This window comes from Hemitrygon akajei, chromosome 31, assembly GCF_048418815.1.
Source record: "Hemitrygon akajei chromosome 31, sHemAka1.3, whole genome shotgun sequence".
In the NCBI taxonomy this organism is placed as follows: Eukaryota; Metazoa; Chordata; class Chondrichthyes; order Myliobatiformes; family Dasyatidae; genus Hemitrygon; species Hemitrygon akajei.
Genome location: NC_133154.1, coordinates 22,427,133 through 22,453,102, shown reverse-complemented (window position 1 = coordinate 22,453,102; position 25,970 = coordinate 22,427,133). Strand labels below are relative to the sequence as shown.

Genomic DNA, 25,970 nt, shown 5'->3' with positions numbered 1-25,970 from the left:
TATTAAGTCGCCTCTCAATCTCCTTCGCTCCACAGAGAAAAGCTCAAGCTCACTCAACCTATCCTCATAAGACACGTTCTCTAATCCAGGCAACATGCTGGTAAATTTCCTCTGCACCCTCTCTAAATGATCCTTCCTATAATGATGCAACCAGAACTGAACGCAATACTCCCAAGTGTGGTCTCGCCAGCATTTTATAGAGTTGCAAAATTACCTTGCAGCTCTTGAATTCAAATCCCTGACTAATGACGGCCAACACAACGTACATCTGAAAGAGGATCAAGTGCTTTCACAGCGTATATAACGAATAAACTCTTCCCCGGCTTCCAGCTGGGTACAGGCATCAATTATTACCAATGCTTCGATGATAAACTCAAGCATCATCCCTGAAGAAGATGGCACAGTTCGTCATTGAAACTTGGTGACAATCGATACCTGTACCTACTGGAGCCCAAGAAGAGTCACTCGACAACATACATCTTCTTAACCCTAACAACTTGTGTGGCAACTTTGAGGAATCTACGCACGTGGACACCGAGCCTTTTCTGGATGAGTAAATCCTTCCAAACTGAGATACATAAGGTATAAGGATTTCAGTAACGCATTTGATAAGGTTCCCCGTGCGAGGCTCATTCAGAAAGTAGTGAGGCATGGGATATAGAAACGGCTTGCCCACAAAAGGCTAAGGGTGGTTGTAGTTGGTTTGTATTTTGCATGGAGGACAGGGACCAGTGGTGTTCCAAAAGGATTTGTTCTGGGAGCCCTCCTTTTGTGATTTTTATCAATGACCTGCATGAGGAAGTAGAAGGGTGGGTAGTAAGCTTGCTGATGACAAAAAAAAAGTTACGGGTGTTGTGGATAGTCTGGAGGATTGGCAGAGGTTACAGTGCAACAGTGATAGGATGCAGAACTGGGCTGACGAGTGGCAGATGGAATTCAACCTGGATAAGTGTGAAGTGCTCATTTTGGTAGGTCAAATTTGAAGACAGAATATAAGACTGGTAAGACTCTTGTGTGGAGGATCAGTGAGATCTTGGGATCCGTATCCATAGGACACTCAGAGCTGCTGCATAGGCTGACAGTGTTGTTATGAAGGCATATGGTGTGTTGCCTTCATCAGCCATGGGATTGAGTTCAAGAGCCGTGAGGTAATGTTATCTTAGTTAGACCCCACTTGGAGTACTGTGTTCAGTTCTGGTCACCTCATTAAATTGGACAGGCTAGATGCAGGAAGATTGTTTCCGATGTTGGGGAAGTCCAGAACGAGGGATCACAGTTTAAGGATAAAGGGGAAGCCTTTTAGGACCGAGATGAGGAAAAACTTCTTCACACAGAGAGTGGTGAATCTGTGGAATTCTCTGCAACAGGAAACAGTTGAGGCCGGTTCATTGGCTATATTTAAGAGGAAGTTAGATATGGCCCTTGTGGCTAATGGGATCAGCGGGTATGGAGAGAAAGCAGGTACAGGGTTCTGAGTTGGATGATCAGCCATGATCATACTGAATGGCGGTGCAGGCTTGAAGGGCCGAATGGCCTACTCCTGCACCTATTTTCTACGTTTCTATGTTTCTAAAGGAAGGATGGGGATACTATAGAGAGAGTGCAGAGGAGATTTACAAAGATGTTGCCTGGATCAGAGAGCATGCCTTATGAGAATAGGTTGAGTGAACTTGGCCTTTTCTCCTTGGAGTGACAGAGGATGAGAGGTGACCTTATAGAGGCATGTAAGATGATGAGAGGCATTGATCGTGTCAATAGCCAGAGGCTTCTTCCCAGGGCTGAAGTGGCAAACATGAGGGGGCATAGTTTTAAGGTGCTTGGAAGCAGGTACAGAGGGGATGTCAGGGGTAAGTTTTTCCACACAGAGTGGTAACTGCGTGTAATGCACTGCCAACAAATGTGGAAGAGGCAGATACAATAGGGTCTTTTAAGAGTCTCTTAGATAGGTACACGGAGCTTAGAAAAATAGAGGATTATGCAGTAGGGAAATTCTAGGCAGTTTCTAGAATAGGTTACATGGTTGGCACAGCATTGTGGGCTGAAGAGCCTGTAATGTGCTGTAGATTTCTAAGTTTCTAATAAAAATAGTTCCTAATAACATTTACCTTTCAATTAGAATCTTCTGAAGACAGGTGTTGATCAGGTTAGCTACCAATGGACAATTATCTCTTCTGACTGTCTCAATACCCTTGCAATCCATTTTATCGTGGGTGTTTGGGTTGGAGGAGAAGTACAGACCAGCATAACGTTTCTTGTTAATAAGCAGATAAGGGAAATATACCTGAAAAAAAGATTGTTAAGAGTTAGTTATGACTGTGTTTCCAATAAAAGGACAAGTCAAAATAATTTCCTCCAATGAAGTGAGCAAACATGTTTTTCTGCAACAAGATCCATTCATTGACTCTAATTCCATCTTCTTCCTCAGGCAGAACTAGGAACTTGGATCTGGGGTTCCGGGTCGTAAATAGCTTTGGAGCAATGCTCCCTCTAAGGTGTGTGCATGCACGTACCTTTTGCAACTAGCGCACAAAGGGACTTAAGCTGCACATAAAAGGTTGCTAGCTCGCTGGCATGTTAAATGTATTTCACGATCGTACACAATCATAATTCCTTTTCCGGTTTCTGGTACGGATGGTGTTAACAACTTGTGCGATAATTTGTCTGCAGATTTTAGAATTAGCTTATTTAAATTGTTTTTATTGAAGAAAAACAGTGCGCACTTTGTCATCACTGGCAAAAAAAATTGCACAGCACAAGATTTTTGCACACAGTGGTCATTACAAATTAGGAGGATAACATGCTCCTCCAGTCTAGTTCTGCCTGAGCACAGTGAACCTGATGACTTTAAGTCAGATCCCAATCAGGCCTTTCCATTGTTGGTCATGTATACAAGTTTTTTTTTAAACACAGAGTGGTGAGTACATGGAACATCCTGCCAGGGCGATCAGAGAGACAGATACGTAAATTAGGGATATGTAACAAATCTTAGACCAGCACATAGATGACAGAAAAATAGCAGGCTTTCTAAGAGGGAAGGATTAGATTGATCTCAGAGAAGTTAAAATGTCGGCACAATATCCTGGGCTGAAGGGCCCATACCAGGGTTTCTCATCTGAGGTTCCATGGAACCCTAGGGTTTCACAAGTGGTCATTAGGGGTTCAGCAAGAGATCGTTTTTTTTAACTACATGCAACACACGATGCTAGCACTCACAGTGATCGAGCAGCCCCATTAGCAAATTCGTTAGAGGTGTCCCAGCTGGTATGGCAGTGCGCAATAGGGCAACATCTATTTGGTTGAGTCCACTCTCAGTTTTCTGATGCAAGATAGGGGAGACCATTGATAATTGGTGAGTGCTGTATTGCACCGATGAGAGGACTTAAGGCTGATGAGAACCATGAAGTGTGTTTTCCCAGTATTGAATAGACTCGCCCAACTTGGGCTGTGCTGTCAGCCTCTCCCTCCTGAATTACCCCCACCCCCTCAACTGTCCCATAAGTGCCAACAAATGACCTATGGAAGCGAACAAGCTCTACCAGTGCAGTAGAAAACTGGAGGGAAATTTTCATTCCAAAGGAAGATTTTTTTGCACGTTGCGACTCAGCTGCTGGCCTGCCACTTTGCTGTTGTTGTAAACATTGCAAAAGGTGGATTGTGTAGGTTAAAAGTGAATTGTATTGTGAAGTTTTTGTTTTTTTTATGTTTTTCTCGGTTAGTTATCTATTATGCCATTTTTATTATGCAACAAAGGACACAAAAAAAAGTTTTTCTTGACAGTGAAAGCTGCATATCAATGAGTTTTACATGGATTGGTGATCCTGATTGTCCTATTCCATTTTGTCTGTAGCAAAACTACGTCCAAATACAGCAATGACTCCAGCAAACTTGAAAGGACACTTAACTACAAATTACAGCCATATGACATGTAAAAGTGCTGATTATTTTAATCTATCGGAATCTCAAAACAAACAGAGTAAAACTTTTGTTAATTAGTCACAATCAGTAAAAAGCCTCAGGAAGCAAGTTATTTAGAAGCAGAAATTATTTCCCTGAAAATTAAAAGTCACACTGTTGGTGAGAACCTAATACCAGCAGATAAAAATATAGTGGGTAAAACACTAGGACAAGATGCAATACAAGAAATTGAAAAGGTTTCACTCTCAAATAGTACAATAAGGCAGCGTATTGATGTCATGTCACATGATGCTGAAGAGGTTTTGTGTGATAAACTAAAAAAGAACAGCTTCTCTATCCAGGTTGATAAGTCAACAGATTTCACCAATAAGTGTCATGTTGTAGCATTTGTAAGATTTGTAAATGATGGTGAAATTCAAGGAAACGTTCTCTGTTGCAAAGAGCGGCCCAAAACAAGCAAAGACCAAGATATATTTAATGCTTGGTCTTCATATTTGGAAACAAAAGGTCTGTCTGGAGGAACGGTGTTGGCATCTGTACTGTGGTGCCCCATCAATGGTTGGCTCTATGAGAGGTTTTGTTTCTCTTGTTTAAAAAAAAATCCTGCTGTTGTCACAACACACTGCTTCAACATTGCAAATAAATTTTTATGATGTAAATAGCATTAATTAAAATCAATTTACAACTTTTATTTAAATTATATCTACCGAGCCTACCTTTAGAAAAATAAAATCCCATTTCGGCTTAAGCCAGTTACTTAACAGAAATTTATTATGTTTGCTTTATGAGTTTTTAAAATTTATGGAAGGGAAAGAGAGAGATTAAATTCAAGCAAGGCAAGCTAAGCTTAACTGCCTGGATTTTTCAAGGTTGGTTGGTTAAAAATTCATTCTCCACTCACAACAGCATTGACAATTACTTTTGTTTTAATATATTTACGACTTACTGATTAGATTAGATTCAACTTTATTGTCATTGTGGCGAGTACAGATACAAAGCCAAATGAAATGCAGTTAGCATCTAACCAGAAATGCAAAGAATAGTGTTATTTGCAAAATAACTGAATAAAAAGTAGGTGCTACAGCACACAAATATAAAAGTACTGAGACAGTACAATGTGGGTGCAATACTGCTTAGTGCTGTGATGTGAGGTTCAGCAGGGTCACAGCCTCAGGGAAGAAGCTCTTCCTGTGCCTGCTGGTGCGGGAGCGGAGGCTCCTGTAGCGCCTACCGGATGGGAGTAGAGTAAAAAGTCCATGGTTAGGGTGAGATGTATCCTTGATAATGCTTTTCACTCTGCCCAGGCAGCGTTTATGGTAGATGTTCTCAATGGTAGGCAAACGGTGATCATACTAACGTACCGTGAGCTGTAGATATAATAAAATTTACGCAGGGGATCCCTGAGAACTTAAAATCATTTCAAGGGTTATTTCAAGGCAAAAAGGTTGAGAAAGGCTGGTCTATACTGTATGAAACACATTTCATAAATGTTGTTATTCTATCTTCTACAACAGGCTTTGTACTTCACTCATCTTTACTAACAACATGGTCCCTGTACGCACCCCACCAGGCCATTCAGTCCATCAATACATACCAGACCAAAAGGCAAAACTTTTCAGGATACTCTCATATCTCGAGTACTTGGCTTGAAGGTCACTACTCATCAAAAGGTGACGCTGGTGCATCTTAAATGTGATAAGGGTGGTGCTTCCACCACCTTTCAGGATGGAGTTCCAGACCTCTGAGTGAAAAACATTCTCAACTCCAGTTCTTCTGCTAAAAATTAATGCGTATTCTAGTCTTTGACCTCAGCTTAAGAAAATAGGCGCATCCTGCGTTTTTTGCACCTCGATTCATTCAAGGGAAAACATCCAAGTTAATCTTCTCTCAAATCTCCTAACTTGGCACTCTCCTTTTACATTTCACCTGGACAATCTCGAGCACCAGTATATCCTTACCCTCTTGAGGCAAGTCAGAGTCCTATAGCTGTGGTATCCAGTTAGATTAAATTAGTTTTATTTGTTACCTGTACATCAATACATCGAATATCGAAACGTACAGTAAAGTGCGGCATTTGTGCCAAATCATATCAGCGAAGATGTGCTGGGCGCAGCCTACAAGTGTCGCCATGCTTCTGGTGGCAACATAGCATGCCCAAAAGTCACAACCCTCACCCATACATTCTGACGACTGTAGGAGGAAACTGAAGAACCCAGATAGATCCAAAGTCAAGTCTATTGTCATTTAACTATATACATGAGCATCAGCTAACGAGACATTTCTCTGAACCAGAGTATAAACCGCTGTAGTACACATAACACATAATCCACACAATAATTTATGAAAATAAAGATGAAACCTACAGATGTATTACACATAAACAAATTAAAGTGCATAAATTAAATAGAGTAAGGTACAGGACAGATTAACCAGTGGCACTTTGAATGCCTGAGGGAAGAAATTTTCCCATCCTGACCGTTCGTGTTTTTTGGCATCGGATACTCCTGCCTGAGGGTAGAAAGTCAAAGAGAATGCTGGCTGGATCGGTGGGATCCGTGATAATACCAACGGCCCTGTGTACACAGTGCTCCTGTTAAATGTCCCCGGTGGAAGACTCCATGATCCTCTCAGCCATTCTCGCAGTCATCTGTAGGGAGTTCTGGTCCAACACGTGACTGTTCCCATACCAGATGGAGAGGCAACCTGTCAGGATGATCTCAATGGTGCTCCTGTAAAATGCAGTTAAGATAGGGGTTGGGAGCTTTGCTTTCCTCAATCTGCTAAGGAAGTGGAGACGCTGCTGTGTCTTCTTGTTCAGAGAAGTGATATTAAGGGACCAGGTGAGGTCATCCGTGATGTGAACTCCCAGGAACTTGGTGTACTTAACTCTCTCTATGAAGGAGCCATGTATTCGCAGAGGGGAATGGTTCATCTGCACCTTCCTGAAGTCCACAGTGATTACCTTGGTCTTCTCCACATTCAAAGTTAGGGCTGTTCTTCTCACTCCAATGCACCAGCCACTCCACTTCCTCTCTGACTTTCCTGCCTTTACTAATATGGAGTACACCTTATTATCGTCTACCGGATCTGGTCCCTTCAGGGTTTTGTGGGTATGCCGTTAAAGAATGTGCTTTGGAAAATTACATCAAGTCATTTGTGATTAACAATTGTGCTGTAACAGCTCAGCGATGACTTTACTTTTACTCCTTACTCACTGTGCCCTCTCCTTCACCGCGTTTCCGAATGCTTTAACACTCAGACTTGAATCTAAGGAGGCAGTGATCCATGGAAACCTGTCCGTGCTCTGACAGAGAGACTTTGCAGATGCTGGAAACCCAGAGTAACACGCACAAAATACTACAGGATCTCAGCAGGTCAGACAACATCTATGGAAAGACCCTTCATGAGTCCCAAAACTTCGACTGTTTATCCTCTCCACAGATGATGTTGTCTGACCTGCTGAGCTCCCCCAACATTTTGGGTGTGTTACGGGCTCTGACAGTGGCATTTGTGCCAACGAAGGCAAAAAGAGGAAAGTTTTGCATATACAGCACATCTGTCAACATGAAGCTGCTTCACTGTCACGGACAGACTTTTGAAGTGTGAGCACTGTAGTGAACTGGGAAATATGGGAGCCAATTTGCATGCTGCATCATTCAACATCAATAAAGTAGCAATTGCTTTGAAAACAAGGCTGGTAGAGGGATAAATATAGAACCCAAGGGAGAACTGCCTTACTCATCTTTCAACAATAGTCAGAGAGTACTACAGCACAGAAACAGGTCCTCTGGCCCATCTAGTCCTTGCTGACTCTGTCTAGTCCCATCAACCCATATCTGGACCATAGCTCTCCATATCCCTTCCATCAAAGCACTTATCCAAACATCTCAAGTGTTGAGATTGAACCCACACTCTCGCCACCCTCTGAATGATTGGTTCCTTTAAACATTTCACCTTTCACACTTAATGCCATGTGATTGTTCTAACCTACTTCTCTTCAACACATTTTAACACCAGCACAGAACCATGGCATCTCCAACAAATCAACAGCCACAGTACTGTACTCGGAGCACTACCATGTTTCTGTCCTCACAACGTGGTAGCATAGCGATTAGGGTAATCTATTACAGCGCCTGTGACCGGGGTTTAATTCCACCACCGTTCGTGAGGATTTTACGTTCTCCCTGTAACCACGTGGCTTTCCCCTGGCTGCTCCGGTTTCCTTACACATCCTAAAGGCATTAGTAGGTTAATTGGTTACATAGGTATAACTGGGTGTCATGGGCTCGTTGGGCCGGAAGAACATTTTACTGTGATTTGACGCTAAATAAAATAACAAAATAAATAAATCGAAACAGAGCTTGAACCCACAACCTTTGGCATTATTTTCAGGTGAACAATGATCTTATAGAGATGTTTAGAAATCATGAGAATGCACGTAGAGTCTTTCCCCAAAGTTGGAGATGCCACACCCAACTCTGAGACCACGCTCTCAGCTCGTTGCTGCCATTGGCAAGTGGTACAGCGGCCTTGGGTCCCACACCACCAGGTTCAGGAACAGCCTCCAGCCCATCAGGTTCCTGAACTAGTGTGGACAACTTCACTCAGCTCAACTCTGAGCTGGCTCCACAACCTATGGACTCACTATCAGGCACTCTACAACTCATGTTCTCAGTATTATTTATTGACGTATTTATTAATTACTACTTTTTTTTGTATTTGCACAATGCAATGGAAAAATGAATCAATGCAGCAGAGATGTGGTTCCTCAGAAGAATGCTATGCATATCGTATACGGACAGGATAACCAACGAAGAAGTTCTACAGAGAACAAAAACAAAACGTACGTTTCTTTAAAAAAAAATCAGAAAACGCAATCAAAATTCTTTGGACACATCATGCGAAGAGAGACCTTAGAACATTTAGTCACAACTGGAAAGCTGGAAGGAAAAAGCAGAGGCAGACAGAGAATTAAAATGATAGATGGATTAACATCACTGTTAGAAACAGGGGAGGCAACTACAATTCGGAGGGTCAGGGTCCGTAATGGATAGAGAGACATGATCGCCCACACCGAACTGCAAGGCACCTGAATGAATGACAGTCTGTCTTCTTTTGCACTTTGTCAGTTTTTGCGTGCAGTTTTCGATTGACTCTGTTGTATTTCTTTGTTCTACTGTGAATGCCCACAAGAAAATTCAGAATACCGCATAATATACAGTACTTTGATAATAAATTTACTTTGAACTTTGAATAAAGAACCCGAGGGCATAGGTTTAAGGTGAAAAAGGCAAGGCTTAATAGCAACTTGAGGGGCAACCTTTTATTTACATTGAGGGTGGTATTTATGTGGAATCAGCTGCCAGAGGAAGTGGTCGAGGCATGTACACTAACACACTTAAAAGACATTTGGACAGGAACATGGATAGGAAAAGTTCAGAAGATTATAGGCCAAACCCTGGCAAATGGGACTAACATGGATGAAGCATTTGGGCTGGCATGGATCAGTGGGGCTGAAGGACCTGTTTTGCTGCTGTACAACTCCATGACACAACCAAGTCACCAGTTCCACACCCAACTGCAACTATTTCTAAAAACAGAAAAGTGCCTAAATTATCACTAAAGCACAAACTGGGATTTGGGATTTGGGTTTAGCAAACGACAACAGGAACAAAAGTTCACGAGTAAACTGAATTATTTCTCCCATTTAATCCTACACTCAAGATTCATGGTATTGATTTCCAAAACAAGGAGACTAGCTCTGTAAATAAGATGGGCAGAATGTGCCTTCATTCAGGAATTTAGAAGAATAAAGATGATAAAGGTTCCTTTCCATAGATGCTGCCTGACCTTCTAGGCCAGTGGTTCCCAATGCCCCACACCTCTAGGAAATGTTTGATTAATGTTCGCACCCCCTACAAAAGTAATATCACATTTGAAGATGAAGAAGTCTAATTTCTAATTTTTGAACCACAAATTGAACCACATACAATACTGCGGATGAACAAATTAAACTTTAAAAAAATAAGCTTTTAACTCAGTGCATAAAATGCAAATATAAATTGAGCAATTAGATTCTAATTTATTCAGAAAAAATTGTAAACAGTAAATTGATGAGACTCCTCAACTCTGAGGTGTAACTTCCCAGGTAACACTGATGAGAATCCTCAACGCTGACTCAGGCAGCGGGAGACTGGAGTGAGTTTACGTCTCTCTCGACGGGCAGCGGGAGACTGGAGTGTGCTTGGGGCAAACGTTACTACCACTTCTCAAGGCACACTGGCAGCTGGCTGAGTGATGACTCGTGACCTGTCACTCAAGCACACAAGCCACTCTTTGTCGCACCCCCTGAAATTCCATCTCGCACCCCAGGTTGGGAACCCCTGGTCTAGGCATTTACAGCTGCTCACTACCCTCCAACTTTGCAGCAGGAACATAGACATTAGATGAAAAATTGTCAATATGATTCTAAAATGAGGAAGAACCTTTGCTCTAAGGCTTGTGGATCTTTGGAATTCTCTACCCAGATGTTTGTAGACCGTGAGCCATAAGGCATATTCAAAGCTGAGACAGATACATCAATGTAAAGTAAAGCATATTTATTGTAGGAATGAGTAACTGAAGTCTTCTCATGGACCACTCCTACTTGTAGTTGGGAAAAGCACACGTTTACCGTAAAATTCACTTTTTGATATACGCATACAAAGTGAAAAAAAATTGTTATCAGAATGAGATTCATTTTCTTGAGAACATTTTCAGGAAAATAAAGAAATAGGATAGAATTTATGAAAAGCCATGCATTAAAAAAATGCCAACAACCAATGTGCAAAAGACAATGAATTGCGCAAATAAAATAAATAAATGAATCTGCCAATACAGGGCTGTAAAGAGTCTTTGAAAGTGAGTGTGTAGGTCGTGGAATCAGTTCAGAGTTGTGGTGAGTGAAGTTCTCCACACTGGTTCAGTAGCATGATGGTTGAAGATAGTTAAACACAACTATCTGATTTTACAGCTTTCAGCTTCTTTCGTGATTAATTTATTTTAAATAAGCAAAATTAATTCAAATATTAAATAATCAATGGTTTTATTAAACAACTTCATGCTTGGAAAACAACTGTGAATGTTACAGGAAAAATGGAAGATCAGGTTATTGTTTAAATGGTAAAAGATTGCAGCATGCTGCTGTGCAGAGGGACTCGGGAGTGCTTACGCATGAATCACAAAAGGTTGGTTTGCAGGTGCAGCCCGCCATCAAGAAGGCAAATGGAATGTTGGCCTTCATTACTAGACGGACTGAATTTAAGTGCACAAAGGTTATGCTGCAACTGTGAGACCACAGCTGGACTATTGTGTGCAGTTTTGGTCTCCTTACTTGAAGAAGGCTCCTTACTTGAGGAAGGCTACACGGGCTTTGGATTTTTGCATAGTAGGGGAATTGAGGGTTATGGGTAAAAGGCAGGTAGGCGGAGATCAGCCCATAGTCAGATCAGCCATGATCTTATTGAATGGCAGAGGAAGCTTAACAGGCCAGATGGCCGACTGCTCCTATTTCTTATGTTCTTATGAGTAAGCAATTCAGACAAAACTGCTCTAAGAGAGATAGATACTTTATTGACTTCAAAGGAAAGCAGAGTGACACTGTAGTATTACAAATGCACAGATATGAATATAACAACAGAAGTAGAAAGAATAAAAAATAAGCTACCACGAACTGTCTAACAAGAGGGAGTCATCACTTCCCTGGCTATAGGTTGATACACTAAAGAGCCTAATGGGTAAGAGTGACCTCATATAACGCTCTTTGGAGCAGCGCAGTTGCCTTGGTCTATTACTGAAAGTGCTCCTCTGTTCAGCCAAGGTGACGTGCAGAGGGTGAGAAACATTGTCCAGAATTGCCAGGATTTTCCGTAGGGTCTTTTATTCTACCACAGCCTCCAGTGTGTCCAGTTTGACTCCTATAACAGAGCCGGCCTTTCTCACCAGTTTATTGAGCCTGTTGGCATCACCCATGTTGATGCCATTGCCTCAGCACAACACCACATAGAAGATTGTACTGGCGACAACAGACTGGTAGAGCGTGTGAAGGTGAGGCCTGCATCTTTTTTTAATCTGGGGCAGTGCCTCTTCCACATCAGACGGATGATGCAGCCAGTCAAAATGCTCTCCACGATACATCTGTAAAAACTTGCTAGAGTCTTTGGTGATATACAGAAATATAACTTAGTTTAGAATTATGATTGCTGTCCTCAGCCCTCAATCCCCTTTGTGCACTTAAATTCAGTCCATCTAGTAATGAAGGCCAACATTCCATTTGCCTTCTTGATGGCGGGCTGCACCTGCAAACCAACCTTTTGTGATTCATGCGTAAGCACTCCCGAGTCCCTCTGCACAGCGGCATGCTGCAATCTTTTACCATTTAAACAATAACCTGATCTTCCATTTTTCCTGTAACATTCACAGTTGCTTTCCAAGCATGAAGTAGTTTAATAAAACCATTGATTAATATTTGAATTAATTTTGCATATTTAAAATAAATTGATCACAAAAGAAGCTGCATACTGTATGTAAGAAGTATGCATACTGCATACTCAGGAAGTAGAGGTGACTCTGGCCCTTCTTGTACATGGTTTCTGTGTTGGTGCTCCACTCAAGTCTGTCATCCAGGTGCACCTCTAGGTCCTTGTAGGTCCTCATCACATCCACATCCTCCACGCAGGCCTTCTCTTCCTAAAGTCCATCACCATCTCCTATGTCTTACTGATGTTGAGCTGCAGATGATTCAGCTTGCACCATTGCCATTGCCCAAGATCTTAAGGCACAAACTAACGGAGATGGGAGTAGACTCTCACATGGTGGATTGGATAGTGGACTACTTGACAGATAGACCTCAGTATGTGCGGTTGGGAGACTGTAGGTCTGACACGGTGGTCAGCAGCACAGGAGCGCCGCAGGGAACCGTACTCTCTCCGGTCCTGTTCACCCTGTACACATCAGACTTCCAATATAACTCGGAGTCCTGCCATGTGCAGAAGTTCGCTGATGACACGGCCATAGTGGGGTGTGTCAGGAATGGACAGGAGGAGGAGTATAGGAAACTGATACAGGACTTTGTGATATGGTGCAACTCAAACTACCTGCGTCTCAATATCACCAAGAGCAAGGAGATGGTGGTGGACTTTAGGAGATCTAGGCCTCATATGGAGCCAGTGATCATTAATGGAGAATGTGTGGAGCAGGTTAAGACCTACAAGTATCTGGGAGTACAGTTAGACGAGAAGCTAGACTGGACTGCCAACACAGATGCCTTGTGCAGGAAGGCACAGAGTCGACTGTACTTCCTAAGAAGGTTGGCGTCATTCAATGTCTGTAGTGAGATGCTGAAGATGTTCTATAGGTCAGTTGTGGAGAGCGCCCTCTTCTTTGTGGTGGCGTGTTGGGGAGGAAGCATTAAGAAGAGGGACGCCTCACGTCTTAATAAGCTGGTAAGGAAGGCGGGCTCTGTCGTGGGCAAAGTACTGGAGAGTTTAACATCGGTAGCTGAGCGAAGGGCGCTGAGTAGGCTACGGTCAATTATGGATAACTCTGAACATCCTCTACATAGCACCATCCAGAGACAGAGAAGCAGTTTCAGCGACAGGTTACTATCGATACAATGCTCCTCAGACAGGATGAAGAGGTCAATACTCCCCAATGCCATTAGGCTTTACAATTCTACCGCCAGGACTTAAGAACTTTTTAAAAGCTATTATTAATGCTTTTTGAGATAGTGATTTAGATGCATATCATATTTTTTACTGAGTTAAGTATTGTATGTAATTAGTTTTGCTACAACAAGTGTATGGGACATTGGAAAAAGTTGAATTTCCCCATGGGGATGAATAAAGTATCTATCTATCTATCTATCTATCTATTTGACAAAGTCCTCCACCAGGACCATAATTTCATCCCCCCAGCCTCCCTTTAGATACCCAACTATTGCCGAGTCAGCTGAGAATTGCTGCAGATTATATGTTGTATCTAAAGTCCGAGGTATATAGGGTAAACAGGAAGGGAACCAATACAGTCCCCTGTGGGGCCCCAGTGCTGCTTATAGCCATGTCTGGCACACAGCTAGAAGCCGCACAAACCGTGGTCTGCCAGTCAGGTAGTCCATTATCCAGGATACAATGGAAGCAAACTACATTGAATGAAACTTTTACCCCAGCAATGACGGCTACGTGGTACTGAAGGCATTTGAGAAATCAAAAGCATGATCCTCACAGTGCTGCCCTGCTTATCCAAATGGGAGTAGGCCCTGTTCTGTAGGTAAATGACAGTATGGTCGACTCCAGTGTGCTCCTGGTAGGCAAGCTGCAGGGGATTGAGGGCTGAGGACAGCAATCATAATTCTAAACTAAGTTATATTTCTGTATATCACCAAAGACTCTAGCAAGTTTTTACAGATGTACCGTGGAGAGCATTTTGACTGGCTGCATCATCCGTCTGATGTGGAAGAGGCACTGCCCCAGATTTAAAAAAGATGCAGAGAGTTGTAAACTCAGCCAGCTCCACCATGGGCACTAGCTTCCCCAGCATCCAGGACACCGTCAAAAGAACAGCAGCAACATCCATCATTAAGGACCCCCATCACGGAGGACAAACTCTCTTCTTACTCTCATCCAAGGGAGGAGGTACAGGAGCTTGAAGACACACACTCAACCTTTTAGAAACAGCTTCTTCCCCTCTGCCAATATATATTTATATTTCTCATTGTAGTTTATAGCCTCTTTACGTATTGCACTCTACTTGCTGCCAGAGAACAAATTTCAACGATATATATTTGTGATATTAAACTGGATTCTGAGGTTAGTAACAAGCAGAACTCAAACAAATTCTGTTCATGAAACGTGGATGCTGCTGGCAAGGTCAAAGTTTACTGGTCATCCCCAACTACCATTAAAAAATGGCAGCAGACTTCTTGCTTAAATTGATTTACCCTGGCACAGCAGAACAAAGGAGCCAAATGACCCACACTTGTTTCTCTTTCACATTCTTCCAGTGAGGCTACACCCAGTGCTGTTGGGAAAGGGACTTCTAAGACTTACATTTAAAAAAATGACGATTAAAAAAGACGATTTAATGCCAATTAAAGACGACATGCGACTAGGTGACATTCTCATGCCACCTGCTCACCTTGCCCACATTGGGAGGCAGAAGTTACAGGTCTGGAATCCGAAAAGTTGAAATTATCAGAGTAGTTTCCAAAATTGCATGCTTCTAGTTCTGTGAGAGGGGGCATAATTGTGTAAGCACACAGTTCTTCCTTTATTGCATTTTAAGCTGAAGAAATTTGGCCTGTCCCCTAAAACCCTCACTAATTTTTATAGATGCACTGTAGGAAGCATTCTTCTAGGGTGCATCACAACCTGGTATGGAAGCTGTCCTGTCCAAGACCAGAAGAAGCTGCAGAAGATCGTGAACATAGCCCAGCACATCACACAAACCAATCTTCCATCCTTGGACTCACTTTACACCGCAAGCTGTCGGAGTAGTGCTGCCAGGACAATCAAGGACACGACCCACTCACCCAACACACTTTTTGTCTCTCTTCCCTCCAGGAGAAGGTTCAGGAGCATGAAGATTCGTACAGCCAGATTTGGGAACAGCTTCTTTCCAACTGTGATAAGACTGCTGAACGGATCCTGACCCGGATCTGGGCCGTACCTTCCAAATATCCGGACCTGACTTGCACTACCTTACTTTCCCTTTTCTATTTTCTAATTATGATTTGTAATTTAAATTGTTATTATATTTAATTCGATTTGTACTTCTGGGAGCGCGAAGCGCAGAATCAAATATCGCTGTGATGATTGCATGCTCTAGTATCAATTGTCTGGTGACAATAAAGTAAAAGTAAAGTAATCACAATACACTCAAAAGTTTTCCAACCCACCTTTTCAAACTCAAGTTTAATAGGAGGAACGAAGTGACTTGACACCCATTCAGCTGCCTCACGACCCAACGCCATGCTTTCTTCCACCGTCTGTGTTCCCAGTTTACACATTACAGAGTCGGTGTCACCATAAATAACCTAGTGAGGAGGTAACAGGTCAAGGATAAGACATTGCTAAGGTCATTTGATTGTACAGAAAAGACAATATTATGAAGAAACAGTATGCTAAGCCACAATTATAAAGAGTGTTCCATACCCTTCATCTGTACAAGTAGATAAAGCTGACACACAGAACAGAACCAGTTCACCAGGCTCTGGAACCACTTGCCCCATCACTGAACTGTTCCCACAACCTATTAACTCAACTTCAAGGACTCTCCACTCATGTTCCCAATACTTAGTGCTTCATTCTTCTTTTTGTATTTGCAGTTTGCTGTCTTTCGCACACTGGCTGTGCGATCTTTCGTTGATTCTATTATGGTATTGGATTTTTGATTGTGGTCTCAAGACAATGTATTTCAGAGTTGTATATTGTGAGATATATGTACTTTTATAATAAATTCATTTGAACTGTGAACTTTGAAAAAGAAATGGTCCTAGAAACAATTAAAATCAAGCTACACAAACAGAAGATACAGGTTAATAAACTGTGAGCACACTCTGTTGGCACCAGTAGCACGGTGACAATTGTAGGCTGCTACCAGCACTACCTTTGACTATATTGGTATTTGATGCAAACAAGGCATTTCACTGTATGTTTTGATGTACGTGTGACAGATAAAGCCTTAAATAAGCCAGATGTGATAACCTTGAGTTGCAAGATTCTATTCTTGCCACTCCATACTCTGTCATAAAGCATCACACACTAAATTGGAAATGGCTGCCACTCCAACTTAACAGCCTCTAAGGGGTCAACCAAAGGTCTTTTTGTCTTTTTTTTACAACTGCAAGACACTGCTGGATATCAAGAACTTCAGGTCCTGCAGGTCCACCCCATCAGCGAGTTGCTTGTCGGCAGAGGAGTTGCACGTTGCTACAGAAAAGTGCAGAGTCAGTGCACAAAGGCAGTGTGCAGTCTCAACAGCAACTAATTGACCTGGACATGTTGGACATTGACAAGTCCAGCTCACTGGCTTATTGGTGGGCCCAACAGCAAGATAGTTGCACAGCCTTGGTTGTAACACAAACTAAGCCTCAGGCCGTGGTGTAGCCCATTGGCAGCTGGTCAGGAAAGAGGCGTTGAGCCTATGCCCAGAGGCAGTGTGGTGTGGCGTCCATGCTGGCATCAGTGGTGCCCTCCAGTGTTTGCTTGATGGAAGGTGAGTTGGATTGCATTAGTCTGCAGACTGCCAGCTTGTTCTTGCCAACAACATTCATGGACTCAAGGACTTAGGTCTTTTTTTTTGGTGTGTCTGTACGTTTACTGCCAGCTTGTATGTACTGTGTATGACTGTTGGCACTGCATTTTGGATCATGGCCCCAGAGGAATGCTATTTGGTTTGGCTGTATTCATGGGTTACTCATGTATGGTTGGATGACAATTAAACTTGAACCTCATTTAACATAGAACATTACATCACAGTACAAGCCCTTCGGCCCACAACGTTGCACCGACCTTTTAACCTACTCCTAGATTCATCTAATCTTCCCTCCTACACAACCCTCCATTTTCCTTCCATCCATATTCCATCCAAGTTCTTAAATGCCCCTAATGTACGTATCTGCCTCTAGCACCATCCTCAGGAACATGTTCCACGCAGCCACCACTGTTTAAAAACCTATCTACGTCACTGCCTATACTTTCCTCCAATCATCTTAATGTTATGCCCTCTCATAATTAGTCATTGTCAACTGGCAAAGAGCTGCTGGCTGTCTACTCTATTTATGCCTCTATCACCTTATAAGCCCACATCAAGTCAGCTCTCTTCCTCCTCCTCTCCAAAGAGAAGAGCACCAACATGCTCAACCTTTCCTCAGAAGACACGCTCTCTAATCCTTGCAGCATCATGGTAAATCTCTTCTGCACCTCCCTCTCTAAATCTTGCACATAAAGAGGCAGCCAGAAATGAACACAATACTCCAAGAGCTTTACAGAGCTGCAACATTACTCGCGGCTCTTGGGCTCTTGACTTCTGGTTTAAGATGGTGCTACTGAAGTTGGACGACAACTTACTGGTGGTTCCTAAGGCAAGAAATACAACTAAACACTTTATCTGTGGTAAATTGTGGTAAACTATCACCACAAACAATGAAGAGGCAACCGAAGGAGAGGCTGACTCGAGGGTCGAGGCGCACAGGTGTGATGCAGTCAGACCGTGGCATGTTCAAGGAGAAGTGGTGAATGAGAAGTGGTTGGTAAGTTGATGGAGAAGATCCTGAGAGGCAGGATTTATGAACATTTGGAGAGGCATAATATGATTAGGAATAGTCAGCATGGCTTTGTCAAGGGCAGGCTGTGCCTTACCAGCCTGATTGAATTTTTTGAGGATGTGACTAAACACATTGATGAAGGTAGAGCAGTAGATGTAGTGTATATAGATTTCAGTAAGGCATTTGATAAGGTACCCCATACAAGGCCTATTGACAAAGTAAGGAGGCATGGGATCCAAGGGGACCTTGCTTTGTGGATCCAGAATTGGCTTGCCCACAGAAGACAAAGGGTGGTTGTAGATGGGTCATATTCTGCATACAGCTTGGTGACTAGTGGTTTGCCTCAGGGATCTGTTCTGGGACCCCTTCTCTTTGTCATTTTTTATAAATGACCTGAATGAGGAAGTGGAGGGATAGGTTAGTAAATTTGTGTTAGTAACACAAAGGTTGGGGGTGTTGTGGATAGTGTGAAGGGCTGTCAGAAGTTACAGCAGGACATCAACAGGATGCAAAACTGGGCTGAGAAGTGACAGATAGAATTTAACCCAGTTAAGTGTGAGGTGGTTCATTTTGGTAGGTCAAATATGATGGTAGAATATAGTATTAATGGTAAGACTCTTGGCAGTGTGGAGGATCAAAGGGATCTTGCAGTTCAAGTCCATAGGAGCTCAAAGCTGCTGTGCAGGTTGACTGTGTGGTTAAGAAGGCCTTTCAACCATGGATTGAGTTCAAGAGCCGAGAGATAATGTTACCACTCTATAGGACCCTGGTCAGACCCCAATGGAGTACTGCTCAGTTATGATCACCTCACTACAGAAGGAAGTAGAAACTAAAGAAAAGGTGCAGGGGAGATTTACAAGGATGTTGCCTGGATTGGGGAGCATGCCTTATGAGAATAGACTGAGTGAACTTGGCTTTTTCTCCTTGGAGCAATGGAGGATGAGAGGTGACCTGATAGAGATATACAAGATGATGAAAGGCATTGATCATGTGGATAGCCAGAGGCCCTTTCCTAGGGCTGAAATGGCTATCACGAGAGGGCACAGTTTTAAGCTGCTTGGAAGTAAGCACAGAGATTGCAAGGTTAATTTTTTTTTTATTTAAAAAAAAGAGAGTGGTGAGTACGTGGAATGGGCTGCCAGTGATGGTGGTGGAGGCGGATACAATAGGGTCTTTTAAGAGATTCTTGGATAAGAACATGGAGCTTAGAAAGATAGAGGGCTATGGGTAACCCTAGGCAATTTCTAAAGTAAGTACATGTTTGCCACAGCATTGTGAGCTGAAGGACCTGCATTGTGCTCCACGTTTTCTATGTTCTATGAGATGGAGTTAGAGTCGGAGATGGAGTTGGAGCGGAGGAGCTCCCATCTAATCCGGGAGCAAAGCTGGATTGAGCTAAGTGCCAAGCTGATTTGGAAAGGTCAAGTACTGGTAGGCTCAGAGCAAACTGCTGCCACAGAGCCCGGTGTTTGGATGAAAAGGCAGGGTGTTGGGACTTGAGGTCTCCTACGTGGCCTTCCAGTTCTCTTTCATCCATCTCCCTATCTAAGTCTCTTAAATATCTCTAATGTGTCTGCCTCTACCACCACCACTGGTAGTGTGTACCACACACCCACCACTCTCCATTTAAACAAAACCTAACTCTGACATTCCCCCTAAATATTCCTCCAATCCATTGAAAATTATGCCCCTTTGTAATAGCCATTTCCACTCTGGTTCTCCACTTCAGTTCAGCCTCTTCAATTTGAGGTATTCTTGGATGTTAATATACCACATTGTGCTCATCTGTCTGTGGACCCAATAATTCAAAGACCAGATAGTATACCTAATTTGATTATCCCAGGCTGACAGATTGGGGAGGGTAGTGATTTTTAAACTTCTTAAGATTGAGAATGGGCTTGTTTTTAATTTACTGTACACACTCAGTGGCCACTTTATTATGTATACCTGCTCACTAATCAGTCAATCAAGTGTAAGCAACTCAATGTATAAAAGCATGCAGACATGGTCAAGAGGTTCAGTTGTTGTTCAGACCAAATACTGGAATGGGGAAGAAATGTGTTCAAAATGACTGAGTGAGGAATGATTGTTGGTGCCAGATGGAGTGGTTTGACCATCTCAGAAACCGCACTCCTGGGATTTTCATACACAGTCTCTGAAGTGTATAGAGAATGGTACGAAAAACAAAAAAACATGCAGTGAGTGGCAGTTCTGTGGGCAAAAAACACCTTGTTACTGAGAAGTCAGAGGAGAATGGCCAGACTGGTTCAACCTGACAGGAAAGCGACAAGAACTCAAATAACAAGTTACAACAGTGGTGTGCAGAAGAGCATCTCTGAATGCACATGTTGAACCTTGAAATGGATGGGCTACAGCAGAAGACCAAACCCTGTTCCACTCCTGTACCTAACGTGGCCACTGAGTATATGTCAGTGATAATAAATCTGATTCTGAATCCTGGTGGTTCTTCTTTCCTTAGTATAACGGAAGTTTCTGGAGCTCTTGGAGTCCAGATTTTGCCTTCAGTAAAATAGACCAGCCCCTACCTTTGCATCTGCTTTGTAACCATTTGCGATGGTGTACCTAGACTCAACCAGCTGTTTCGTTTTCTCAATCATCTGTCGCCCGAATCCAGTGACACTCTGTTGGAAAAAGTTAAAACCCCAGCTTAAAATTTCTCATAGTAAAAAGTAAGACTTTCATTACTGCAAAAAGGAAAAACAGATAAGAAATGTGCAAGTTTTTTTTCAATATGAACCACGGGGCAAGGACTCTGCAACAGATTTTGCAGAGGCTGAGCGAATCATCTCTCTCACCTTGCCTTAGACCCCTCCCACCTCATTCAGGACATACACGAGAAGCACTGCACTTGCAGAGCCCTCGTCATTGTCCAAGGATGCCTCCCATCTGTCCCATAATCTCTTCGACCTCCTACCCTCAGGCAGAAGGTACCACAGAAGAAGAACAAGGACTGTGGGGCTGGGTAGCAGCTTCTTACCCCAGTCTATGAGACTTCTAAACATCCTGTTACCACCCAGTAAACATTATTTATGACAGTGCCAGTAAGAGCAATAATGCTGTATATTTAACTATATGTCATATAGGCACTTTAAATCGACATGTATAACTATAGAAGTTTTTTTCATAATCTTTTAATATTATTGCTGTATTTGATATATGTGCTTTGATTTGCAGCTTTGTCCCTGAGGAATATAATTTCACATAACTGCATACAATACTGTTCAAAATTCTTAGGCATATGTATGTATATAGTATATAGCTAGGGTGCCAAAGACTTCTGCAAAGAACCGCAGTATTTCACTGTACTGCTGTTGTATATTGAAACAAATTTCATGACACACGAGTGATGACAAACCTGATTCTGCTATGGGTCTCTATCGTTGACTGAGAGTTGGAAGGGCGCAGGAAGCACCAGAGAGATGCTCTGTAATGATCAATGCACAAATTGTTTTTGGAATCAAATGACCTTTCCTGGTGTCTCAAGGCTGGTTCTGGTCTGCCCCCATGCCAGTTCCCTGCCACGCCCACCCCAGGCACACCTTCCCTGCTGTTTGTCCCACACCCCTCCCATGGCGCTCAGCTCTCACCATTCCCAATATCCTTTGCTCCTGTCAGATCTACAAACTCTGTGTCCACTCCACATTGACAAAAACAGTAGTACCGTGCAGAGGTCTTAGGCACCCTAGTTGTATATATGTGCCTAAGACTTGCACAGTACTCAGTGTGTTGCATATGCACCTTATATCAACTTGTACGTCTATAGATTAGGTTTCGGTTATCTTTTAATACCATTGCTGAATGAGATACATGTAGTTTGTTTTGCACCTTTGTCACTGAGGACCCTTGTTTTATTTAGGTGTGTACATGTGTACGGTTCAATGATAATAATCTTGCACTCAGCAGGGCGGGTCAAAGAATGAAGCAAAACCTGACGTCAGACAGCAGCTCTCACCGAAACCACTCACACGTCAGACGCATTTTAAATAGAGTGAAGAATTTGAAATCATTTCCCAAAAACATTGGAGCTTAATGAGAAATTTTACTTTGGGGGAGGGTTGGTTAAAATCATTCAGGTTTTTAAATGGAGAAACTGTTCATTATACAAGGGCCATTAACAAAACAAATCAAAGGTTTGGTGACACACACGAAGTTTTGGAGGAACTCAGCAGGCCATGCAGCATCATGGAAAGGGTAAACAATCGATATTTCGGGACGAGACCCTTCATCAGGACGTCTCAGCCCGAAATGTTGACCGTTTACTCTTTTCCACAGACAGGCACCTTTTTAAAGACACCCCACCCATTAGTCGGGCCCCCTCCCTGAAACTGGAAAGTAACAAACAGGGCACAGCAAAGAATGTCCACGAGCATGCAAGTACAAACAAAAGTGTCCATGCTGCGTGTTAGCCTAGCGTGTGTGCACCTGAAAAGCATAACGTCAGCATTGCCAGACAATGATGATGAGAATTATGGAGCTACCGGGAAGGGGGGTGGTGGTGAATGAAATTACTTCCGGCAGACCTGCAGTGCCTAGAGAAAGCCCATGGTATATGTCCATCATTTCTATACGTGACCTGAGCTCAGAAATAGGAGATGCAAGTTCCAAATTTGCAAACAACAAATTGCAAGAAGCAAAGAAAGACTGGAACAGCACACAGGAAGAGACTAACTGGCATAATGTGTTGATAAATAGAAAATATAATGCAGTAAGATGCAAGGACCTCATATGGACATTCAGGTCAATTATTTCCTGGAAGAAAGAAAACTCATTGCGGTAAAACAGCAAAGCGGATTGAAATGTGCCAATGGTGAAAAAGTGTCCTGCAAAGAAGGCTAAAAATAATGAAAATGTCTATGAATTTACAGCATCTGCAGATTCTCTTTTGTTTGTGAAAAAGTCTACAGTTTGTTTCCAAAGTGGAATACAAAAAAAGAAAAATCTCTAATTTATACAGACCTTCTGGTTGTTGCAGAGTGCTATTAACACTTCAGTTGTCAGCACCACAATAAAGTTATCACAGATCTGTTCAGAAAACAACTAATAGATGGGGATGGTGCATTTACCAAGAAATACCAAGCACACTAGGCTGCACTCCTTGCAAAAGAGACAAAGTTCAAAGTAAATTTATTATCAAACTACATATACGTTGCAATATACTACCGAGATTCATTTTCTTGCAGCCAGTCCCAGTAGAACAAAGAAATACAACAAAACCAAATGAAAAACTATGCACGAAGACTGACAAACAGCCAATGAGCAAAAGGCAGCAAACTACCCAAATAAATAAATACCCCTGAAAGCACGAGGTGCTGAGTTCATGGAGGTGAGTCTGTAGTTCAGGGGATCCATTCAGAGTTGAGGTGAATAAGTTTTCTGCAAAGAACACACTTGACAGAAACGCTTACAATTCTGGAGGGTTTGAGAGAGGATTCGAATAGTGAACCTGGAGAAAGCAAGCCAACTGAGGTTGATGGGCTCTTGAATAGTAAAGGGGTTCAGGGAGAATGGGATTGAGGGGGTTGGTGATCCAGTAACACAGCTAAATGAATGGTCTATGTGTCCCATCGGGTCTGCTCCACTATTCGATCATGTCTCATTTATTTTCCCTCACAACCCAACTGTCTTGCCTTCTCCCCGTACATTTGATGCCCTGACTAATCAAGAACCTACCAACCCATTTGATGGTGACCCATGAAGCCTGCTGAACAAGAGAAGGTGGCTACGTTCTCTCCTGTGGGAGATGATCGCTGCCTGGCACTTCAGTGGCACAAATGTTCCTTGCCTCCTATCACTCACTACAGAACATCCAAGCTCGATCTCCTGTTGCAGCCATTCCATCTACGTGGCTCATCCCCATTGTCGATCACATCTGTGGAGTCATGTGGTACAAAAGTGACATGAAAAGCAAAATTTGAGTTCAATTCCCAGTGTACTGGAACATGTCTTATGCAACTCATAGCTAGTCCGACGTGTCCTCTGCTCACACTCCTTTCCAATACACCATTGAGAAACAATTGTGCAAGGAGCCAGGCATTCAGAAAGCAGTCCGTGAACATTATTCCTGACGCAGAAGATGAACAGCAGCAGGTTAAGTAGATTGACACATTAAGTACAAATTATGACAATTCCCTGGATGTGGGCATTAACAAGGAGACAGGCTTTCATCAGTGTAAGAAAGCCAAACAACAGGGATTTAAGTTAAGTTCTTTACAGAGAAGTCAGAAGATGGACGTTATGGCTGTAGAGTAACACATGGACAAAATTAAAGATAGGTTTAATATAACCTAAGAGGATAGGATTTAAGGGACAGGGTGGGATGGCACCGACCAATCAGACCAAATGATCAATTTCTCTGCTGTAGCTTCTGCGAGAGCCATCCATAATTCAGATGAGATCATCAATTCTGCGCCCAGTTAGTGCCACTTTTCAGTTATGTCTGTAAACTCAACAGAAGTGGCTTGAGACCTCCAACTTTGCAATATAGTAACAGCGCAAACATGTTTATTGGCGAGAATTAGCCTCTTACTTTCAAAGAGAATTAATGCTTCCAACGCACCCCCCCCCCCTTTTAATTCATCTGTCGCACAAGAATCTCGGGTGGAAACCTCGAAGAAAAGCCCAGCGCCGGCCACCCAGAAGCACAAAGCTGTGGTGATCAGCTCGAGTCCGCCTCTTGCTCTCACCTCCAGTCTGCACCTCTCCGTTGCAAGTGTGACTACGAAGGGGAAGTCAGAAGCTGCGGGCAAATAGCCACATCACACAGTACAACAGAGGAAAAAAACGCTGCAATATCGTGCCTTTCTCCTCAGCAAGAACGCATCTCGCTATACGGTAATCCTGTTCATTTTGGGGGGGGGGGGGGTAGCATGGTAGCATTGCTGCTAGTGAAACACTATTACAGTATCAGTGGCCCGGGGTCAATTCCTGCTGCTGCCTGCAAGGAGCTTGTACATTATCCCCATGACTGAATGGGTTTTTCTCCTGCAGTTCAAACAGTAGAGGTTAGTAGATTAATTTGATACATTGGGTGTAACTGGGCGGCGCGGGTTTGTTGGGCTGGCAGGGCCTGTGACGGTGCTCTATCACTAAATAAAAATAAAAACACCTGTTAATGCCAGAACTAGCTAAACTTGCTACACAAATCCTGTAGCACTAATGAGCATGCTGGTGCCCAGGCCCCTGCAGAGTCAGATGTGCTTGCAGCTAGCTGACTCAAGTCCCTTTATTTTGCAATCAGTATGCGAGGGACATGCCTGAATCAGAAGTCGAAGGGTGGATCATGAACTATTCTCAGAAAGATCAAACAGATGTCACAGCTTTAGCAGCCACAAGCTATTGCCACAACTGTCCCTGCCTGAAATCCACTCTTGCCATTAGCAAGTGCTGATCTACCACCAAAGAGTCACACAGCACTGAAATAGGCCCTTTGGCCCATCCAGTCAATGCCTGTCAAAATGCTCATCTACTTTATCCCCAGTCGATACGGCACAGTCCATCACAGGTAAACCCTCCCCACCACCGGGCACGTCTAAGTGGAGTGCTCTCGCAGGAAAGCAGCATCCATCATCAGGGACCCCCAACACCCAGGTCATGCTCGCTTCTCACTGCTGCCCTCAGGAAGACACAGGAGCTTCAGGACTCACAGCATCAAGTTAAGGAACAGCTACAATCAGACTCTTGAACAAGAGGGGATAACTTCATCACTGAACTATTCCCATAACCCAAGAACTCA

At 43.0% G+C, this 25,970-nt stretch overlaps 1 protein-coding gene across 4 annotated transcripts in view; it reads right to left on the bottom strand.

Annotated features, from left to right (window-relative positions):
- Positions 1 to 25,970, bottom strand: part of pold1 (polymerase (DNA directed), delta 1, catalytic subunit) — a 228,747-nt gene that overhangs the window by 65,673 nt on the left and 137,104 nt on the right. For all 4 annotated transcript variants that reach the window (XM_073033971.1, XM_073033969.1, XM_073033968.1 and 1 more), the window contains exons 18-20: positions 20,764 to 20,859; positions 15,848 to 15,985; positions 2,106 to 2,281 (exon numbers count right to left, since the gene is read on the bottom strand). In XM_073033971.1, coding sequence (XP_072890072.1) covers positions 2,106 to 2,281; positions 15,848 to 15,985; positions 20,764 to 20,859 — 410 coding nt within the window. The remainder of the gene's footprint in view (positions 1 to 2,105; positions 2,282 to 15,847; positions 15,986 to 20,763; positions 20,860 to 25,970) is intronic.